General features: G+C 50.0%; 7 protein-coding genes across 7 annotated transcripts; 2 read left to right on the forward strand and 5 right to left on the reverse strand.

Moving 5' to 3' along the window:
* Window positions 1–1,158: 1,158 nt before the first annotated feature.
* Window positions 1,159–3,080, reverse strand: PC9H_001824 (uncharacterized protein; the record flags this gene model as incomplete). The annotated part of the gene is made up of 10 exons (XM_036771470.1): window positions 1,159–1,306; window positions 1,407–1,577; window positions 1,643–1,696; window positions 1,776–1,957; window positions 2,059–2,135; window positions 2,190–2,284; window positions 2,381–2,604; window positions 2,666–2,767; window positions 2,832–2,850; window positions 3,058–3,080. 10 exons carry the CDS (start codon window positions 3,078–3,080, stop codon window positions 1,159–1,161), a joined length of 1,095 nt encoding a protein of 364 aa, XP_036626091.1.
* Window positions 3,081–3,808: 728 nt separating this feature from the next.
* On the reverse strand, window positions 3,809–5,448 carry PC9H_001825 (uncharacterized protein; the record flags this gene model as incomplete). Its single annotated transcript, XM_036771471.1, has 4 exons — window positions 3,809–4,248; window positions 5,067–5,190; window positions 5,254–5,290; window positions 5,354–5,448. The coding sequence occupies 4 exons, from the start codon at window positions 5,446–5,448 to the stop codon at window positions 3,809–3,811; spliced, it is 696 nt and encodes a 231-aa protein (XP_036626092.1).
* Window positions 5,449–6,926: 1,478 nt separating this feature from the next.
* On the forward strand, window positions 6,927–8,112 carry PC9H_001826 (uncharacterized protein; the record flags this gene model as incomplete). Its single annotated transcript, XM_036771472.1, has 9 exons — window positions 6,927–7,146; window positions 7,203–7,239; window positions 7,296–7,482; window positions 7,533–7,612; window positions 7,668–7,696; window positions 7,752–7,805; window positions 7,859–7,882; window positions 7,941–8,044; window positions 8,095–8,112. 9 exons carry the CDS (start codon window positions 6,927–6,929, stop codon window positions 8,110–8,112), a joined length of 753 nt encoding a protein of 250 aa, XP_036626093.1.
* Window positions 8,113–8,771: 659 nt separating this feature from the next.
* PC9H_001827 (uncharacterized protein) lies at window positions 8,772–14,316 on the reverse strand (the record flags this gene model as incomplete). Its single annotated transcript, XM_036771473.1, has 7 exons — window positions 8,772–9,157; window positions 9,209–9,353; window positions 9,403–9,919; window positions 9,969–11,908; window positions 11,961–13,007; window positions 13,061–14,001; window positions 14,241–14,316. The coding sequence occupies 7 exons, from the start codon at window positions 14,314–14,316 to the stop codon at window positions 8,772–8,774; spliced, it is 5,052 nt and encodes a 1,683-aa protein (XP_036626094.1).
* Window positions 14,317–16,151: 1,835 nt separating this feature from the next.
* PC9H_001828 (uncharacterized protein) lies at window positions 16,152–16,973 on the forward strand (the record flags this gene model as incomplete). The annotated part of the gene is made up of 3 exons (XM_036771474.1): window positions 16,152–16,329; window positions 16,384–16,710; window positions 16,777–16,973. 3 exons carry the CDS (start codon window positions 16,152–16,154, stop codon window positions 16,971–16,973), a joined length of 702 nt encoding a protein of 233 aa, XP_036626095.1.
* Window positions 16,974–17,275: 302 nt separating this feature from the next.
* On the reverse strand, window positions 17,276–17,813 carry PC9H_001829 (uncharacterized protein; the record flags this gene model as incomplete). Its single annotated transcript, XM_036771475.1, has 4 exons — window positions 17,276–17,366; window positions 17,427–17,515; window positions 17,576–17,632; window positions 17,706–17,813. 4 exons carry the CDS (start codon window positions 17,811–17,813, stop codon window positions 17,276–17,278), a joined length of 345 nt encoding a protein of 114 aa, XP_036626096.1.
* A 1,127-nt stretch (window positions 17,814–18,940) lies between these two features.
* Window positions 18,941–20,170, reverse strand: PC9H_001830 (uncharacterized protein; the record flags this gene model as incomplete). Its single annotated transcript, XM_036771476.1, has 2 exons — window positions 18,941–19,993; window positions 20,156–20,170. 2 exons carry the CDS (start codon window positions 20,168–20,170, stop codon window positions 18,941–18,943), a joined length of 1,068 nt encoding a protein of 355 aa, XP_036626097.1.
* Between the last annotated feature and the right edge of the window lie 698 nt (window positions 20,171–20,868).

Genomic DNA, 20,868 nt, shown 5'->3' on the forward strand with positions numbered 1-20,868 from the left:
GCGAAATGAAGGAAAAGATGTGAGTGTGCAGGCTAAGATGATGACCGTAAGTCTAAGCCTGTAGCAAGGGGCAGGACCCCATAGTTTTATGCCCAAATATGGTAATTCATCTTCGGCGCCTCGGCGCCAACTCGTTCTCACCTTCAAACATGTCCCACATTTAAATCCGGTTTTACTGTGATTTCAAAGCAAATTTGGTCGTTGTATGAGTGCACTAGAAACATCTCACAAGTGATACATATTATGCAGTGATACGTGAATCGTGAAGCAACACTCCGGTATCACCAAGAAACCAGTGCCAGGGGTCCCGTTGGCTTGGTCTTGATGCCGACTGCAGACTGGGGGCGCAGGACGATATATTTGAGAGGTCGAAATCGATATCAGTCGTGGGTCAGTCAATGTTCTGTCAATTTGAAAGATGCACTGCCCGTAGGTAAGAAACGGGATTGGCCCGCGCCAGTGGTCGGCGGCGTGCGCAGTAACCCACCATTGGTCAATGGTCTGCTATTCCTGTGAGAGTTACTGATGCAGATGCATAAGCGGCAACCGGAAATTATGTGGCCCACTGGCGGAAACGTGAGAGAAGTGTACGCATTGCTGCCGGACTAGTGGATCTCACTGGGAGCGCGTCAATGACACGGCGATGTTCAAGCGATGTTGTTCCCCCGGCGGTACCCTACCGCGCAAGTCACAATCTTAACTCAAAGCTGGATGAGTGGTAGAGAGGTGCGGAACGCATGCACGCGCAGACGCGGGGCCTTATCCATTCTCGGAGGGCGGTCCATGACGGTGCTACCGCAGCTGGCCAGGGGCCGTGATACTTACACCCAAAGCATCTGATGCAGAGTCTCCAGGTACGTTAATTGCGCGCTCGTAAGGTGAAGAGCGGCTTTATCAACTTCTCAGCAAGAAAGCATCTAATGTAATCAGAGATTGGGTTACTCAGTCGTGCCTCAAGGATGTCAACCGCGTAGACAACTTGAACAGCCGCACCGGCGGTTTCTTGCGCAACACATAGTGCACAGTGTAATATTAATCGGCCATGTAATATGGATTTGTATAATCTAGTTATCGCTTCACGTACAAAGATAATAGATGATAATAGCAAGCTTACGCTGCCACAAAGCTTCTACCAAAATTCTATGATGGAAAGACGGTCTACCATTGGAACCGCTTCTTCGTCAATCTGCATTTGCCGCCATGACCTCGGGCGACTGGCTTGGTTTCAGCGTCGCCGGCCCCATTAGGACAGTTGTCATCCGTGTACCCTGTCGCATCCGTAGGTCCGGCTTGGAGAGGATTACATCTAGAGGAGATATCAACACCTTTAGACCGTTGTACATGGCGGATTCCACACTATGTTATAGTGGTTTGGAACATAGGACGGAGGATGGAGGATCAATTACCCTGGTAGTTTCGTGGAGTTACTGACAACACTCTCCCTCACCGATGCTGCAAGGTCGCACTGATCGGCTGTCGCGGCGTCGATGATCGTGAAGAGGGGACACGCCGAAACGACGCCGTTCGCCGTGTCGTCGTTCGCGTTGTTGCAATGGTCGATGGCGTCCTGCAACACACTTCGATTTCGATGCAAGAATTGAGCCTGAGCGGCGCGACAGAGCACGGAGAGAGGTGGACCTACGTGACGTCCCATCCGTTCTGGAAGTCGCCGTGCCACGAATAGCCGGTGGGGTCGCTGTTGAGTTCACAGGAATGAGCACCGCGAGAGTATATGTTATATGGTATGTGGTGTATTATGTAGCGGAGAGACGCACCCAGTTGAATATACAAACGGCCATCCATCAGACTCTGTCCACCGCGCGGAAAAATGGTGCACGTCCCAGGTGACTTCGTAGAACAGCTTCATGAGGTACACGGGGTGCGACTGTGGGCACTCGCCGTTGTCTAAGCCTGAGAGGAATGCGACGTGCGACTTGTGATCCGGGGAGTCAAGGTTCTGAAGGGGACAAGGCGAAGGTGACAAAGCGAAGAGACAAGAATGGGTGGCGAAGGCGCCGTGTCAGTACGTCCCGGGAGTGGAATTTGCGGGAGACTAACCTGTCCATCCCAACATGAGGGCATGTGAACGCGGCCTTGGAACCCTGCTTCGCAGTCCGTCGATGGGAAGCCGTAAGCTGTCTCAAATAATAAGCACCCAACACCTCATTCAGGCCAATATTAGGGCTCACAATACACGTCCTCGTTCGTTGTCGTGTACCTCAAGCACGTATATGTGATAGCACGCTCAGCTAGTTCTTCCTGCGTCCCCATACCCTCTGTGTACCTGCATCACATCAATATCAATAAATTTATACAGTTAGCACTGCTAGCTACGAGTGTGCGCATGTCTGCGTAAATGTGTATTTATATTATGACTCACTTCTTCGCCCGACGCGTAGGGTCACCGCTGATCATCTTGAACCCTGGCGGGAACGCCTTCAGGCCCGACCCGCCGTTCGCAACGTCGCCTTTGCCCCGGTTCTGGTAGTAGACGAGGAGGCCGCCATTGGGGACCATTTCGTATTGGTGGGTCTTCGGGTCGCGGAAGTACAACGTTGGGAACCCTGTATTTGGTGTGGAAGGGGGGAGGTAAGATTTTTGGTGCTGAAAGTACGCACAATAGTTCGAAAGATCCTAAGGCGACGAGTCCAAGTGTAAGTAAGACCCGGAATTGACGCGAAGAGAGATAGTTGGGATACCTGAGCGACTTGGCACGAGGTGCAGCGCGAGGCGCGTAGGCTGTCATACGTGCTTGTAGAGTTGAAATCTATGGAGAGCAGTAATAAGCTATGACACGGATGCTTTCTTTCAGCCACGAGTGAAGATCTCACTATATCCTCCGTGAACAGTCTATCAACACACAGGAGTTGCGAATCGGGATGAAGCGATTAGAAAACAACGTTGGATAACAAAGGATTACGTATCTCACGTGAAGATGTTGGGACGGTACTTGACCGGGGAAGCCTATCGGGTCGATACGGTCTGTTTTTAACACCAAGGCTCAGCGACGAAATCCCATCCGGCAGTCATGCTAGATAATAGTGAGGACGAACGGACCTTCGACCAACGGGTGTGTGCATGGCAGACGGAACCAGCCGTAAGCCTCCTCGGCCCGTAATAGCAACAAAAAGCCGCCAATAGCGCTGGTGCAGCGGCAGACGCGCATACTAGAACTAGAAGGTCCTGAGCGATGATGTAGATGGTATACGGTGTGTATAAGAGGGAAGGGGGGAAGGAAGCGATATCCCTGCGCAGCGCGACTACACTTGCATCTCATTCATTGAATCCAGTGCCTTTATATATGATCTCGGCCTCGCTTTCGCCTCGTTCTCTTATCGGGCGCACGCTGACCCTGTGCAGCGCTGCGGCAAAGAGATTAAAGGGCTGTCGAGCCGGAACGAAAGATAAAAGGACTGTCATTGTCGACAGGAAGAGAAGAGAAGTCACGAATGAGTGTAAGGTCGAAGTTGGCGGTAAATAGTAAGTATCCGTTTCAACTCGGACTTAGAATATTTGGGTAAAAATAAATTATGTAACAAAGTAAAGCTCCTTCTCGAGGGCATTGGGAGCACGTTAGGAAGTTTAGGAAATGTAATGTATTTCATATAAGAAAACGGGCCCACCCGGAGTCCCGGCACTGATGGTTAGTTTATTAAATTCGCACTGGATTTGGTACAACGGCATGGAATAGTGTGTCGTGGTAGTACAAGGCCGTAGTGAATGGTACACATTTGAATATAATCGAAGATCAGAGGGCCTGTGGGCTGGAGAGTATATATTTGCTTTCATCTGTAGTGGATTCCGAAGTTCATCGCCGAGCCCTTCGATGGCTACGTTGGCCACTCTCTGCTGGAGTCACCAGAAGATATCGACCCACCCCCGTAAACTGGAGGAGCCTCACCGTGGCTAGCGCGGGGCACTCGATACCAACGACAGCGATCATCCCCAAGCCATTCGCCTTTGCCTCCCTCCGCTGGATCTCCAGCTCCCTCATGCAATCCTTCCATAGTACCATCGACTCCCGCGCGTACTGCACATCCATCACCTGGAACTTCGTAACGGTGAACAACTCCCCTGGTGTCGACGTGGAGGAGGGCCACATCTCATCGCGCGATACGACGACGCGCAGCACGTGCGTCTCGCATGCGCTAGGGGTGTACCTGAGCTTGAGGTCGTTGATACAACGCTCAAGCAGGGCACTGGACTTCGCCTCCATCCAGCGCGCGAGGTCGTTGTACAGCGCAGTCACTGCGTTCCGACGTTCCCTAGCCCAAGTTCGGGTACGTTCGTGTAGCTGATGTTAGTGACGTACACATAGAGGTTCAGCTATTTGACCATGACGAACAGTGTTTGGCTGAGTCTAGGAGTGTGCAAATGAGATACACCAAGGTACGCGAACTGCGCCTAAGTCGATCACATGGAGCGTCGTCTAGCCACGCGTAGGTTCGTGTAGGTCGGCTACACAAACATTAATCCACTTGCCCTACAATAAATGCTTAGGGTAGCCGTGGCTAATCTAGATATGTCAACGTACGCCTTGTGTACGCCGGCCCTCGGTGTAGCTCTAACATAGTTCCGTGAGCGGTTTCCGTTGCTTACTGTCACTAACAGTCAGCAATGGTTGCTTCCTACTTCACACTCAAGACGAACCCAGAGCTCTTTCACTTATTACATAGATTGCTTGCCTTCAAGTTGCTGGCGCTTTGGACATACACTGATTCTATACAATTACCATTAATACAGGCTATATATCATGAAAATCATCGATGTTGAACACATCACTTTGCGTGCTTCCTCGCGCGGGCTTGGTGCGAAGACATATCAATGTATGTCATCATCTATTCATCCGGCTGAGGCTGTCCGCGTCGCCCCCCATTTCGTCGTGCCAGCTAGACGAACCTAGGCACGTGTCTTATGCTAAGCGAGCTACTCCAGCCAGCTACACTCACCTAGCCCAAGGTACGCGGATGCTCACGACCATCGTGTAGCTTGACAATCCTAAGGTTCATCTACAGACCTAGAATCACCTCCGGCCTTGTACGCCCACCTAAGCTCGCTTAGGGTACGCAACCGCGGAACGCAGTGAGTGAGGATCTCCGTGAGGCGTTCTTTCTCTTTCCGGGTCTTCAAGAAGTCGAGAGGCGGGATGATGACACCCTCGCGCGCAACGCGACACGCTCGCTGGTGATTCTAGGTAACGCGTCAATTAAGGTTATCCTCTGAAACCTACTCTTAGGTGAAGGTGACTATTACCGTTAAGTCCTCTCGCTGACAGGCGTGCGAGCAATAACTGGAACGCAGCAGCTGTTCAGTTCGTGGTGGCCAATAAAGCAAACGGGAAATGAACACCCACCTAACGCTGCCACATTTGTGGCATTTCTTGAGCTCCGTACGCGGTGTGCATCTGCAGAATTGGCAGATCTGATTCAGTTTGCTTCGCGAAGCCATGGGTGTATGCTTAAATCCGTTTGTCCGGCCTATCTAAGTGGGGGATGAAGGTAGAGAGTAGAGAGACCAAACGTGACTGTGGGTCTCAGTATATGGGTAGATGTCAGGGCTGTTGGCTTTATTTGTTCGAGGTGGCCAAATTACTATCCAGAAATTGGCCGGGTGGACAGAGGACGCAAATAAATGAACATGGCGGCTCGAGGGTGTATGCGACAATTCTCAACTTTGGCTTCCTGTGCTTCCCTTCGGCCGGGGTAGAAGGGTGAGATGGTGACGACGAAGACCTTCCCCCACCGTTATTTCTACTCTCGCCAATTACGCCAGCAGGAAAAAGCGCAATCGCCGCCCGAGGAGTCTACTGCCAGTGAATTCGTCTTTACACTGAGTCCTAGGCTTGCGTACGTGTGTCGCTCGTCAATGGAGGAATGCGGGCGTGGTTCGAATATGCTCTTAGCCTGGCTATCTGAAAGCATCATCAAATCAGCACCACGAACTAACATCATTGCAATCAGAAATGGTGACGAACCAAAGATGAAGGCCTGAGGAATCGTTCCAACGACCCCCACAACGATCAATTGTCGACGAACACCATTGCCAGCCGTTGATATCCGGTTCGGTGTGCCGCACTGCCTTCGGATGTCAGCGCAGCACCAAGACGACCGCCTGACACGACGACCAGAACAGTTCTCCCAATCCCCCGGCCAATCTGGGAGAAATAGAGGTAAAATTCGTGACTCTTGCTATTCCGCGGGTCGTGTTCGTTTGTCGCGTCAAAAGGATGTCAAGTGATAAACAGAATGAGGGAAAGACTTGCAAGAAAATTGTTTGTCACTGCTTGTTTCAAGTTCGTGCAGCCCGCGACTCTCATGGTGCACGCCGCAAAAGTGGCCAGCGTTTGTGCTCTCGGAGAGTTGGGCACGGGCTACGACCCGACAAGCAACCATCTGCAAGAAGTCTGCCTGGCCAGACTTCTTGCAGATGGTTGGGGATTGCTCTAGATTAGATTAGATCCGATAAGAGTCGCGATCTTGCATTTCTCACATCTACTCTCGCGACGACAAGACCAAAGTATTCTCAACGATCCAACAGCAAGCCCGCAGGAATCATGGCAACTTTTTTATAACTGGAAGCGACTCAAACGTCTCTGCATATTCTGCAAACAGACCGCTTCTCGGCTTCTTTACCCTGGCCGGGTTCTCTTTGTGACCTTTTCGGTACAAGTACAGTTGATGATGGGCATCACGAAGCCGGTCGTGATTGTTGTTCTAGCGTGCCTGCTGGCTCACATGAAGAGAAAACAATAACCTTGAACTTGAACATGATGATAGGCCCCGCACAGCCCACCAGTGGTTACTCGCAGAATCCCCCTTCCTTATTATCTGAGCCCATCATGGACGTGGTTCCCCATTCCCCATTTACGACCTCTTTCCTACCAATACGACTCGGCGTCCGCCCCACCTTCACTTTCTTATGCCTGGATGCCTGTAATGATCTATCATATCTTCTTCATCTCCATCACGCTCTTTTCAGTACCGGCTTTCTCTCTTGATGAGGGATATCGGGGGACTTTGAGTCTGGGGCCAGAACCCAGGACGAACGGGGAGCGAATGGCGCTTGGGCTACCGCCGCTCCCGCCGAAGCGCTTTGCAGAAATACTCGCAAAAAGACATAAACGGCCTACTCGTGTTCGCGTACACGGTAAACTCACTTGCACTTGGCAAAACATGTCCTTTACTGAGTGTTGTCGATCAAAGGCCGGCATGCAGCTCCTTCCCCAAGTCCAGTCGCTGGGTACGCGCTTGTTCGTACCTGCCGATTATACGCTCGTCGCTGATACAACTTTCCAGATCCCAAGGGCAGCCGCAGTTTAAGAAACTAAAGGTCACTCGCTGCGAGGACGGTGCGGCATTAGGCTACGTCGCCCGGCCGTTTCACAATCGCGTGAAGCCGTTTGGGCTTACTCCTTCCGAGTCCGGGGCGCTTCAGGTTCGGTGGCAAGGAGACGACGCCGGGCCAGTGACCCTTCTCATGAAGGTGAGCGAAGCGTCAGATTCGGCGTTCAATATGTCTCATAGACGTTGCAGAAGCCAGCATCTGTGAGGGAACCGTACTTGGGCCTTTCACCGAATCAGTCCGATACGGCCATAGGGTCGGGAAGTTCAGAGTACGTTGAGTTGCCGATTCAATCTTCTTGGGGATTATTAGCTAACGGCTTGCAGTGTTCTGAAGCTCGTGGCCTCTCCTCGCGGTACGGTCCTAACCTGTGCAATTCTATGTTGAGTATACTGACATATCTTCTGTAGACGTAGTTGTGCCACGTTCGAACATGTGGATCGTCAACCAGACGCAACTCATTCGTATGTGTAATACCCTCATAGATATCCTGCTCACTCACAGACCCGCGTTTCAGCCTATTATGCCAATGATGGTGGATGTGAGTAATAAGCGGTCTCCCTACTCACACTCTTTGACATCGTTTATCCATTTTGCAGCGGTTCCTCAGCTTAAATTCGTGTATAGCCCTGCACACGACCAAATTGCCATCACGTCAAACGTCACTACCTTCGATTCCATGTACACAGACTCAATCGACGTCGTAAGTGGGAGTAAGGGACCATCATATCGCTGCTGACAACATTGCTTTAGACTCTTACCCTCTTATAAGTCCGGGAAGGCAATCCCCGCTGATTTACTTCGATATATTTTGCTTAATTCCATGGACTTCAATTTCATTCGGACATACGTACTCACTGTAGCATCTCTCAATACCAACACGACCGCCGTCAACCTACTTCTTTGCTCTAACGTGGCTCATACAGTCCAAATCCTCACACGTAGCCTAGGGTTACTGCGTCTGCAGCTTTAGACCGTGCATATTTCTAGCGAGCTACATATGTAGGCTTGCACCCCACGCTTCAAGAGAAGCCCGACCAATGTCCTTGCGCTCTTGACGAGGTCTTATGTGTGCATAGAGATTAGGCAACACGAATCGATTATCGGAAGTCGTACCCCCTGAACCGATCGAGAGGTCAGGTGATGATACGAGGAACATGAAGCGCCCAAACATCAGACTTGCTGCCAGAGGACCCGGGAAATTCCCGCTAAATGTTGGTTCGAAAAAACCACTTTTCTGAGCGTGAAGTAGAAGGTAAAAATGTCCAAAATCAGCCGGAAAACTAGGGGAAACGAAGCAACCTTCGCCGCGAGGCGGAAAAAGTAGGAGATAAACAGAATCAACCTCTAAAAAATCAAATAAATACGAGAAAAATGCGAAAATATGCAGGGGTAATATCTAAGTGCTAAACAACTTGTTCACTAAGTATCTAGTCCTCAGTGTTCGTTGTTTCCTTGCGGGATGCAAGGGCCTTGATACCCTTCAGAATAAGGGGTTTCAAGCCCGCCAGGGGCTGGTAAACAGTTTCAAAGAATTGTGTTGCAAGTTCGAGCTTCAAGGCATTCTCGCCAAGCTTGACGTTGGCCGATGGGATATAGTAGAGGAAGCAGGCCGCCGGAAGATGCGTGAACCGCGGTAGCTCAAGGTGGGATGTTGCCTTCTGGGAGTTGCTGCGGAAAAGCTGAGAGCCGAGTCGACGAGGGATTTCGGCCCAAGTTTGCATGCCGACATATGATATAGCCCCAACACTAGTAGCCTCAGGTACCCATCCATGTCGCGCAACTTTACCGCCACCTCGTTGATATATTGTAAGCACTTACAGTTATATATTAGTATTAAAGTCGGGAATGAGTCGTTGAAACTCACCTTTCCCAATCATAAGCTGCCCTTCAGAGACAATAACTGCGTATGCCCCATCCTTGAGTGGCGCCACCATGCTTAGGCCTGCTGCAGCAGTATATGAAGATAACCGTTGAAGTGGAGCAAATGCTACTTGACGAGCTTTAACCAACTGAAAATGAATGATGAATGATGAAATTAGCATTGATTTGATTACTTACGTTGTTCGCATCTCTCTGGGCCACAACTTGCGCATTTGCTGCATTGCCAGTGGCTAATGTTCCCGCAGAGTTCTCCCACCGCATTTGCCTATTTAATCCTGTGCTTGCGCCTTGCTCAGTTTGCTCCGCCTTCAGCACATCGTGAATCTTCTGAGCAAGAAGTTGGCGAGCTGATGGCAGCTTGGGTGCGGGTCCTAGTGGTAGAGTGTCATCACTTTCAGGTCTCATAGACGTCTGCGTGAGCTTCTGGCATGCGTGTAATGTCTCTTTGCTCTGAGTAGTCTCCCGAGTAGCCACAAGAGTCTCGAAATTGATAGATGGAAGATTTGATGTTAGAGGAATATTTGAATTCAACGGTGTCAAGGATGCCGGTGAATATTGTGCTGATGCTGTATTCAACAGGTCGTCCACAAGACTTTGGCCCGTACTGCTATGTGCCGATAAGCTTGACAACAGCTGGCCAAGCCTGGAGCGTAACATGGACAGTGTTTCGGGATCTTCCTCCGGTATGGAGTCGCTGAATAGATAAATTAGTGAGGAGCCACATGCCTCGAACTGGTGCTTACAGCTTCTCAAGCTCGTTCAGATCCAATGCGGCTGCAACAAATCCACATTCATCCAGCAAATTGTTTGAGCGGGATGATGGCAACTGTATGGCATAAGACTCTGATGCAGCCTTGAGTGCATCACTGAGAAGCCGCCGATCTGAATGTGCATCGAGATCTGTTTCATCGTCATCATCATCGCAATTGGTATCCATGTCCACTGCTGGAGGGTGAACACGCCCCACATTGTTAGGGCTGTTCTCAACTGACGGAAAGTATCCTAGTATCTCCCATAGATCCCTGGCCTCTTCATAAGCTGCTGTTGCCATAGAGCCCATCTCATCGTCAGTAGGAAAGTCCGCTAGCCTTGCCATGTCTGATATCGACGAGTCTGAGTCGAAATAGGTATGTGAGTAGCTAGCAGCTGATTGGCGAAGATTTTCAGCCGTTGGAGAACGTTTACAGGCTGCCATCAACTGAACCTCGATCTTCGGTATCATACGTAGCGCATCCAGAATTGTAAAGTCGGCAATGTTTTGACGAAGAAGACCAAAGACGTGTTCGTTGATTTCTGTACCATGCGACCAAGGCTGAAGCGGAATTGGAGGATTGAAAGGGAGATGATCGCGGTGCAAAATAATGAGACTCAGAAGACCATTGACGACGATGTCAATAATATCATCTGCCTCTGCGGAAAGGTAATGGCGAGACAGTGGATATTCACTCTCGTTCAAAAAGTTCTTCCACATCGTTTTGAAGAAGCTTGCACGAAGGACCATTTTGACGCGTTCCTTATGAGTGATGGTTCGGCTCTGGTAAGCGTCGCAGAGTTCCCCGAATACGAAAAGGTAAATTGCTAGGCCGTGATGACTGCAATTGATAGCATGCTTCAGGTTTGATGCTGAGAACAGCCGTGCAGCAGCTCGATCATCTTGTCGGTCCAACCTCTCAACATCACGTAGAAAGAGAGGTGAAGCCTCTCGGTCATACACCATTGTACGTATCTGTTCATAAAAGATGGGGGCACGGCCAAGGACAAGCAAGCGAGCACCAGAGAATAAGTTGTTCCGAAAGGTTTTCCGAAGGTGCTTCGAGTCTTGAATAATGGCCAGGAGCCGAGTACCAATCCGGAGCAGTGTTATAGTAACAGCCGGTATGTTTGGGTTTGAACGAGGAAGACGAAATATGATTTCAGTCGCAAATCCGCGCCGGACGAGCTCGCGACGAGCCTGGCGTTCAACAGATGTCCCATCTGAGCCAAGAGAGATGATATTGAGTGGCTTTGCGGGGTCGACAATGAGGATCCGAAGAACTCGCTCCTCCATATCAGCCAATTTAATGGCCGAGTTCTTTTCTGTTATGGGAGCAATAGCGACAACAAGGGGGGGGACATTTGGGAGGGGAATACCGACCGTCCAAAGCCGTGCCTTTGTTGCCTTTTGATCCTTTGCTTCCTTGATCTGTTCATGCAGTAGGTTGACATCGGCGATCTCCATTGGATCCCCAACATTGCCGATGAGAAACCACTTTGATGCCTTTGAATCATGGTATGGCTGCAAAGAGGGGAGAAGCTTGGTGTCATCGACTGAGCATGTTAATGGTGCATCTGCCGGGTACTGATAATCGGACAAGTACTTCTGTGCGCGATCGAACATGTGGGATGATATGCCTGGCATCAAGCGAGGGTGCTTGGAGCGTATGTGCTTGAAGCTGCGTTCGGTGCGTCCAGCGAAGTGCAGCTTGAATGTGCGATAGGCCTGCGGGGAAATACACTGTAATTCATGGCAGAACTCATCCAATGCTGGTGGGTATCGTGTATTTTGTGCACCATGTTCATCCTCCTGCCGCTGCGCCCGCGAGATCATGACCTCAATAAGATCAAGAAAGACGGGGTTGGCATCGAAAGTTCCCTCTACAAGTTTCCGTGAAAAGGATTGAAGGAGGTTTGCATGACTGGATGACTAGAAACTTTTATTCAGTGCTCTGTGCGCGCTACGCATTCAACATACGTACCTCATCAACAAGCTGAGCAACAACCCCGCCACAGTCTTTTGCATACAACCCTCCAAGGACCTTATTTTGAAAGCGATGTGGAATGTATTGACGTTTTTTATCCAAAGCGCGTTTCTTACGGAGCGCAACCTTGAGCTCGTGGAGTCCAAGCAGGGATTTACATTCAGAACAGGTAGGGAGTTTGCCGTCTGGATCAAGGGGAACATCTAGCAGCCGCTGGCAATTGACCGAATAGATTCGACAACCTTCGTGATCAATATTCCAACGATGTGTCGTACGTTGCGCAAGATTTACCGCATCTTTTTGTGCTGGGTCAAGATCGGCATATTGTTTGTTGAACATCTTGGCTGCGATGTCAAGATAACTGACTCTGCCAGCAGATGAAGCCTCCGTAAGTTGTGTATATTGTGCAACAAGGGGATGGTGCTCGGGTGTAAGACCGGAACAAGGGGATTGCAGCGATTTTGATGTCGCAACTGGCTTTGAGATTGATGCAAAGGAAAGGGTTCGAACATGCTTCCCATTTGCCTTGCGCTTGCACAAGTCGACATGCTTTTCGAACGCTGAAATACTGTATGGTTCCGTCATGATTTTGTCCTTCCCGCAATACGAACAGCCGACATGGCGTAGCTTGGTAGGGCAGGTAGGATAAAGCCGACACCTCGCGTCCAACAAGCGAAGTTTGCATTCATATCGGTCCCACTTTAGTTGGACAATCTGGAATGTGCCGTTCGCCACTTGCGCATTTGCAGACTTCTTTGCGTTGGATTTCTTTGGAACGGTGACTTCTGCGCAGTGGCGCTTTCTCTGCTGAACAGGGCTTGTTGCACGATCGTGTTTTTTGCATAGCTTCACCGGTGACGCAACTGTCGTTGTGATTGTCTGTACCACCAGAGGTGTGGTTGGTGTTACAACTGGGGGTGCAGCCGGCGGGGGTGCAGCTAGGACTTGGGACGGCAGGGGTAAATGAGCGATTGTGTTAAGGCTCCGATTTCTCGAGGAGGGCTGGATGAGGAGCTGGAAAGGTAGCAAAGGCGGATCGGGGTCCTTGATTGACTAGAATTAGACGGTTCTATGCTTTAATTATAGCGAAGTCTTACCGATTGTTCGTTACAGTACTCCATTGATGCTAGGAACTCCTCTAAGCGCAGTGAATCACGCCTCTTGTTCATCCAAAGGGCGTCTCCAAACAACTCGTGGTGCAGAGCATTGACCGCAATAATTCCACACGAATATGCATCCCCGAGAGGCTGTATCGAGCATTGTAAGCCCTTGTCGGTTGTCAAAAATCGTCGCGGGACATGGTGCCTAGCCCATTTCCTGAAGCCCTTGAGAAGAGTCGATGGAATGGCGCGCCTGAGTGAGTCGCCCCATCGCAGCTGTATTCGAGCACCTGAGACGGTGATAACAAACGCCCCCCAATGGTATGGGTGCGAGTAACCAACTGAGAAGATCTGAGCCGTGTCAGATTCCGTGAGCCTTGCTAGCGCAACACCAATCACATGAAGTTCGCTTGGCGGTGTGTCTTCAAAGTACGGAGAGGCCATTTCACCGAGTGCACGTAAGGCCGCGTCGAATGTGCTCGATGGAACCACCTTATGCCCAGATGCACGGGTTGGTGGATCTGAGCGTAGCCGACAACGCATTCGTAGTAGCATAGTATCGATGTGACTCGTTGATAGCATTCCCTGGGATAAGAATCCCGCCATTTCATTTTTTGAAGCACTTCGGCCCAATCGCGGGATAAGGCCGCGCCAGGTTGTACGCTCCAATACAAGTTTAAATCGGCGCTGCTGGCTTGTATCTGAGGCTATAGAGTGTGTGTCTAGCCAACGCTTTGCCGAAATCCAGATTTGGCGTGCGTCGTGTAGGTCGGTAAGGAGAGCCCAGAAACCGAGAGCCTCAAATGGCAGGTATACATGGGTCGCTGCCCAATATCGGATAGACTTCTTTCCGTCTAGCATTGCCTGACCGGATTCATTGCGAAGCTTGTTAAGGAAGTCCCGTGAAGGAATAGGATTGTCGCATAGCCAGCCAGCACCTGTGTTATGAGGTTCCGCAGAAAAACAGGACGAGGGGATGATAAATTGATTCGCTTGGGATAAATGCGGTGGTTGGTAATGCAAGAGTTGAGCAATTGAGATGTGGTCGGGTGGTAGGAGGTTCCGAGAAGCTGCCGAGAGAGATACACGGCGAGATAACTCGCTCGAGACAAGTTTTGGTACATCAACATATTTACGACCTAGTGTTTGTTTGATCAGTCCACCGTGTCGTTAACACAAAACTTGGGCATCACCTTTACCAATCCATAGATCCAAAGATGTCGCGGGTGAGTTGGCTTGATCACTAGGAACATCGTTGTCAACGCTGATGGGGTCAGATACAGACGACATCAATATGAGAAACAGATAAGCATTCAAATGGTACTCGGTGTATTTTATAGCTAAAGCGCGACAATGGAGTAACTGCGAGATCAAGATCATATACATATTGGACGTAAGCCATTGAGCTTTCCGGCGTGTTCTTCGCATCGCGATCTACCCAAGGTGTGTGCGCACAAGGGAGAACGAGGCTGTAGCGGGCCAATGGAATAAAGCGATGGACTTGGATATTGGGCGGAATATATTTAAGAGAGTTCTTCTTGTTGGGATCTACTTCTTCCAGTGAGCCTGTGGTGCGGGTGCAGAGGGCCAATCGACAAGGAGGCGAGCCTGCTGCAGTAGAACGTAAGAAAACAGCACTAAGTAAGCGTGTAAGCTGACCTCTGACCTACCAGATGGGCTCAATATCGCGGCTCCAGGTGCCAGCTTCCAACGATGATCACCCTCGGCTTCAAAATGTGTGCGTGATGAACAACCTGCGGGGGGACACTTTGGTAGGAGACAGAGAATCGACGTCTGGGAATGAGGAGATAAGGTGGGAGACGATCATAACCAACATAGGCGTGGGAGTATTATGTAAGACTAGGAGACGCCTATTATTTTTGAACCAACCCTCCTTCCATATATGGACGAAACACTAGCAGATTGTGAACCGACATTTAGTGGGAATTTCCCGGGTCCTGCTGCCAGTTGCTCGCAACGATGCTTTGATGTTCCATTGTCGGGCCATTACTCAACGTCGAACTCCTCGCTGCTCGCGAAGATGGTGCCAGAATGCTCATCAAGCTTTTTTCCCCCAAATTTGCCTTGCGGCCTAGGACACTCCGATATCGAAGAAGCACTCCGTTGTCGGTGGTCAATCTCTGCCGCACATACAGTTTCACGACCGTAGTGGGCTCAGGACGGCGATTGCCATATAACCGCTTTCCGCTGCTTGTAGCCTATATGACTTTCCAACGCCGCCGTCAACCGAAAAGGATCCGCATATTTGGAGTATTGTGGTTTAGTCCATCTCGTATGTTTTCAAGCATTGCTCACCGCATGGACGGTTCCTGGTTAACGGGCATATTACAGGAATCTACAGGAATGCGGGCACATACGGTTGCCCGTGTCTCAGGATTGGGCAGTTACTGTGCATGCGATCTTGTTGATTCAGATTCAGCCCCGGTCGAAAATGGCATTCTCTGCTCAGCGGCGGCCCTCACCTTGGTGCATGTGGGGTATGTATGTGGAGGTGCAAGACTTTCTCAGGCAACCCTCTCGGACTCTCCACCAAACCCCTGCGCTTATGTGGTCTTGCTCATGTCATAGACGGCCTGTGGATCCGAATAAAGAGAGCTCCGGCACTGTGTCTGATTTCCTCATTGTACTCTATACCTGTCTCGAGGTTTTCCTTGTCGTCGTAGTGATCTTACTGCCCCGGAAACTCACATGCACGGTTGTGCCTTTCGGGTCTCGTGATTGTGGTTGCCCTCTCATGATCGTACCCTCCCTGGACGATTTTTCCGCAAAGGAAGCCACCTGGAGAATCACATTCTACTCCTCGACCTCCTCGATCCCTTTGCAATCGCCTAATGTCCATGCTATATATCTCCTTCAAAGCTTTCCGCACCCCTTCCAAGCACATGCACTAGTAGCATGTGCTGCACATCGTTCTTGGTTTTCCTTTTTGGGGTGTAATCGCTTATTTGCAGGATCTGCACCAAAACAGGCTGACAGTGACGAATCGACGATCGAGCAGAGACAGTATAAAAGGTCTGCCCCACAAATCTTCCTCGTACTCTCCTCCCCCGCTCGTTCGCTGTGCACAATGAGCTCGTCGTCTGTCCCGTTGAGAGTTCCCCGCCTCATCTCCTTGTCGCTGACATGGGCGTTCGCGGTCATGGCGAGCGGCGCAGGTCTGAACTCACTCATCAAGAGCGACCAGAGTCAGAGCTCGCTGAAGAGCAAGGTTCCCCCGCCTGCCGTGGTCACCATCGATATCTCTGGTACGCGTTGGTCGTTGCATTCCTGTCCGAATCTCCTTTCTAATGCTCGCGCAGACGTACGAACGACGGGGATCATCGCAACCGTCGCGTGTCTCTTGACCGCGCTTTTGACGTCCGCCTTCGTCTTTTTCCTCTTGTTCCCCATAAAATTCGGCTCTACCTCCACGCCTTTGTCAACGCGTACCTTGAGACTGCAGTGGATCTCACTAGCATTCTGCGCACTCTTCCTCTTCTCCGTCCAAGTTCCATTCACGCACTACTTCGCCACCCGCGCGGCGGTCGTACGGGCCTTTGTTGGCAACGTGGAGCTTCCCCATTCGGTTATTCAGACGGTGGAGGCTCAACTGGGAGCAACGAGTATCTACAGGGAGATCGACTATCGTGCGTACTGTTCAGGTCATGCTCCCGTGTGTATTCCCATTTCTGATGATTTGCGTGTTTTTTCAGTGCGTCTTACCGCCGTATTTCCGTGGATCGCATTCGCCTCGTTATTGGTGACGATCGGCATCACTGTGGCCGCAATCTTCAGCACCCGTGGTCTACGTACTCATCCTGGCTCTGCCTCGTCGATGGTAGAGAAGGACAGCGCCTTCAGCGGCAAAGGGAACGACGTTGCTGAGCAAGAGATGAACGAGAAGGTTTAAGCCAGTGCAGTACATTCTCTTCGCTTGCTAGTGTAATTTTCATGGCCTCATTCATCATCTTTCGCGGTTCGTTGCTTTCCGTGTCTCAACTTACGATTATACAATACGAAGCCATTACTGTATCAATTTTTTCCCATCGTGCTCTGGTGTATACAATCACAATCATGTATGACTTTCATGCAAGACAGTAAATAGTAAATACGAATCGTATCCAGTAACAGAAAGCGATTAACCAAAGCCATAAATTAGATGTAAGTAATCCGAAACGTCCGCTAGCGCTCTTCATCACAAGGTCACCCATTCTATGGACTACCGACCCACCACGAATAGACCTTCGAACCTATCCAGAACGCAAAGAATGCCCCAACAACTAGCATGACGACGCGCCACGTCCTATCATCCCCAGCGTTAGCCCTCGGTCATTCTGGAGCAATCCGTGGAATTTAAGCTCACCTAAGGCCGCCTTCGCCCAGTCCGAATGCCTGCGTGGCCCGCCGAGACGACTGCGCAAGTGAGCCGGCAAATGAGGAGAACGAGTTTCCCTAGCACGCCAGTGGTGAGTGGTTCACGTATGTCAAGTCTGGGGTAGCAGGCGAGCGTACTGTGTCGTCCAGCATCAGATTCTGCCGCTCCACATCGTCGTGTATGTCGGTCGTAATCTAGTGGGCGGGGGCATTGTCAGTTCAGCACAGTCCGCGCACGAAACGTGCGGCAACGTGGAGGGCAACTCACGCCTCGCAACGTGCGGATTTTGGAGTGCAAGTCGTCGAGCCTCTGGTCGTTCTGCCCTTCGTATGTATCTTCGGTCGTACGAGAGGCGTTTCGTGAGGAAGATGACATTGTAAACTTGGATTTGACTTGGGCTTTGAGAACAAAGATGGACTTCGCGCCTCGGCTGATGTAATAAGCGCTGGAGCTCCTGAGAAGCTCCCCTGAATACTTGTTCAGGATTGTACTTGTTCAGGACTATAGTGCTCAGTTCCTAACAACGTACCCACGTCAGGTCGATCTTACAGATACGGTTCATGTACAATTCTCCTGCCCACAAAGATACAAGGCACTGATGATCAATCATTGATTATGAGTGCTTAGAGGATGTATAGAAATGCTATATACTGATCCTCACCCCCTTACACCCCTTTTCAGACACTCGGACACTCGGACACTCAGAAACCCTTGGGCTCGTCCTTGAGGCTTAGGCATGATGTGCAGTACTATGATTAGTTTGTTACATGTTTCATGTACGTGTGTAGCTACTTACTAGCCTCACTACATATACATGTTACCTAGTATTATAGTAGCACAGGTACAAGTACACATGAGTTCCTCACTCTGAATCTTAGTTCCTTTCTGTCACCTGGTCTACACTTGTCTTCATTGTGGGCTCCTCCATGAAGTCCACCTCTCACCCTTGCTCTCTCTGAACCGGGACACCACAGGGCTAGGAGGGTACATCATCAAAGCTTAATCTCATCTGCACATTCCCCGCTTCCCGTGCCCCTAATGGAGGAGCCAGGAGGCCCCTTGACACAGTCCTTAATAAGTTCCAAAGGCATTAATGCAGACATTTGATTAGATTTAGTATGGATAATGGCCTGTTAATACCCATATAACTATATAGTGCAAAATCAGATACATCTGCAAATTTGACTCATTCAGTTTTGGGGCTATCAAGAATGGGTGTACTTACAGTGTTCAACCAGTCAGTGGGATGGGTACATAATAGACTGGCACCAGAATGAGCACTATGAAGGGTTGGAGTTGATCAGAGTAGCAGGATGAGTTGATATGAACTATATGTCATATATCCCACTAGAGATCAGCTTCATTTGGGGACCTTTGTGCCACGATCTTGTTATCTGTTGTAAAATATTGTTATCACACTTTCCCATGTCAATGGGATGGTCACATCACACATTGCAACTTCGTAATTGAGATACTGACTAATCATTGTGGCGATGATCTTCCTAATCAAGCTCCGCCTCATCGTCTTGGGCCACCTCATCAACATCGCTATCATCATCCATCGTGTTGACCTCTTCCTCTCCCTCAAAATCTGCATGCTTTGGCCATGGTTCACCCTTCTCTATATTTCCTCTCTTTGGCTTGGTCCAACCTGGCTTCCTTTTCTCTTTTCTTGTGGTCTCTGATTCTGCTTTCCATGCTGCAAGCTGTGCATGGTACTGGTCAGTAGTCTCCTTGTTCCGTGCTCTTTGTGCTTCATCATCCTTCTTCCACTGCTGAATCACAATTGTGTAGCACCCCTTCCACCTTGATTTCTCTGCCTTCTGACAGGCCTTCTTCTCTGCCTCTGCCTCCTTCTGTTTCACAATGTCTACAAACTCCTGGTCACTCAAGACCCTTGGCATTCCATCTCCAAACAAAATATTCTTCTTCTCTTTATCTTTTTTCTCCTTCTCTTGGAGTGACGTCCTGACCCTTGCTACATAGGTTCCTTGAAGAAGTGTAGCAGCCTGCATTCCCACCATGTTGTACTTTTGCTGAGTGTCCCACAACTCAGACTCTCTCAATGCTTCCATGAGCTGATGCTCAACTTGGGTTCTTGGTGGCTGATTTAGAAGGTCTTTGTAACGGCTTTCTTTGAAAGGTGAAATGGTGAGTGGCTTGTAGGCTGGAATTTGAGCGGATGAAGGTGGTTGAGCTGACAATATGAGGAATGAAGCAGATGTGGAGGCCAGATCATTGAGTGCACTGCAAACTGGTGTCATCGCACAAGGGGGAATAGCTGCTTGAGGATGCAACAGTAAGTCCCTGTCTCCTTCCTCTTGTTCTGCTCGCCAGGCTAAGTCCCGATAAATCATGTCTGACATTGAACGGATAGGACTTGGCATCTGTAACTGGTGGCCTTGACTCGACATCGTAATTGATGGTGCCATCACATCTGCTCCAATAACATCAGGATTGAAAGGGACGACACCCGTCTTTCGGAATGCCACAATAATATTCTCCACAGTGAATGCCTTTGCGTGCGCTTTTGCATGGACCTCCAGAAAGTTGTGCTTCGTAACTGGTTGTTATAGGCGCATCCAAGGAACCCCTTAGGGGTTACTAGGGGCGCATTCATGCGCGTTCCCGGCTATGGGCTCGGGCCGGGTATACACACAGCCACTCGGACTTGTCAGATTACAGGCTAAGTACATATTCGAGCACACTGTACTTACTATGACCGGACTCATTGCTGTTTCGTGAATGCGCGGACACCGTGCCCAGTATATATTCCTGTACTGTACATACAGTTACCTTAGTTTGAATATTAGTTCTTTCTGCACTCACATTCCTCGCCTCTCTATTGAGGTTCCCCCGTCGCATTCCTTCGCCTCCGCCCGTATCCTCGGTACCCGTGTAGGACTCCTCCTGGAAATACAGGGCATTGTAGTAGTGAATGTACACGTAGACTAGTATGTAGTCTAATAAAATGCGAGGGTCCGCCTCCGGCAGGACAAGTCCGTGCGACACCCGAGTGAACTATGTGTGACAAACGATGAGTCCGAGAGTGAGAAAGAACGTATAAGAAACTTCGGATGCTTCGGACACTTCGGATGGCTTCGGACGCGCTTGGACGCGGAACAAACAACCCGGCTTCGGATAGTACGACGAGGACGGCAGAAGAATGATAAGGACGGCAGGAGAATGATAAGGACGGCAGGAGAAGATAGCTTCGGATCGGACTCGGACTCGGACGACGGCGAACTCTGACAACGGATGAGGAGAAAGCTCTCGGACGACTTAGATTCTGACTCGATGTGGGGGGGAAACAAGCTTGATTCTTCTAACTACAAGTATAGACAGTTTTTGTAGCTAAGAAAATATCAGAAATGTCCGAAAAGAAAAGGAACCAGGAACGAGTAATGGTGCTAGTATAGTCCAAATATTA

This window comes from Pleurotus ostreatus (assembly GCF_014466165.1).
Source record: "Pleurotus ostreatus strain PC9 chromosome Unknown scaffold_10, whole genome shotgun sequence".
NCBI lineage: Eukaryota > Fungi > Basidiomycota > Agaricomycetes > Agaricales > Pleurotaceae > Pleurotus > Pleurotus ostreatus.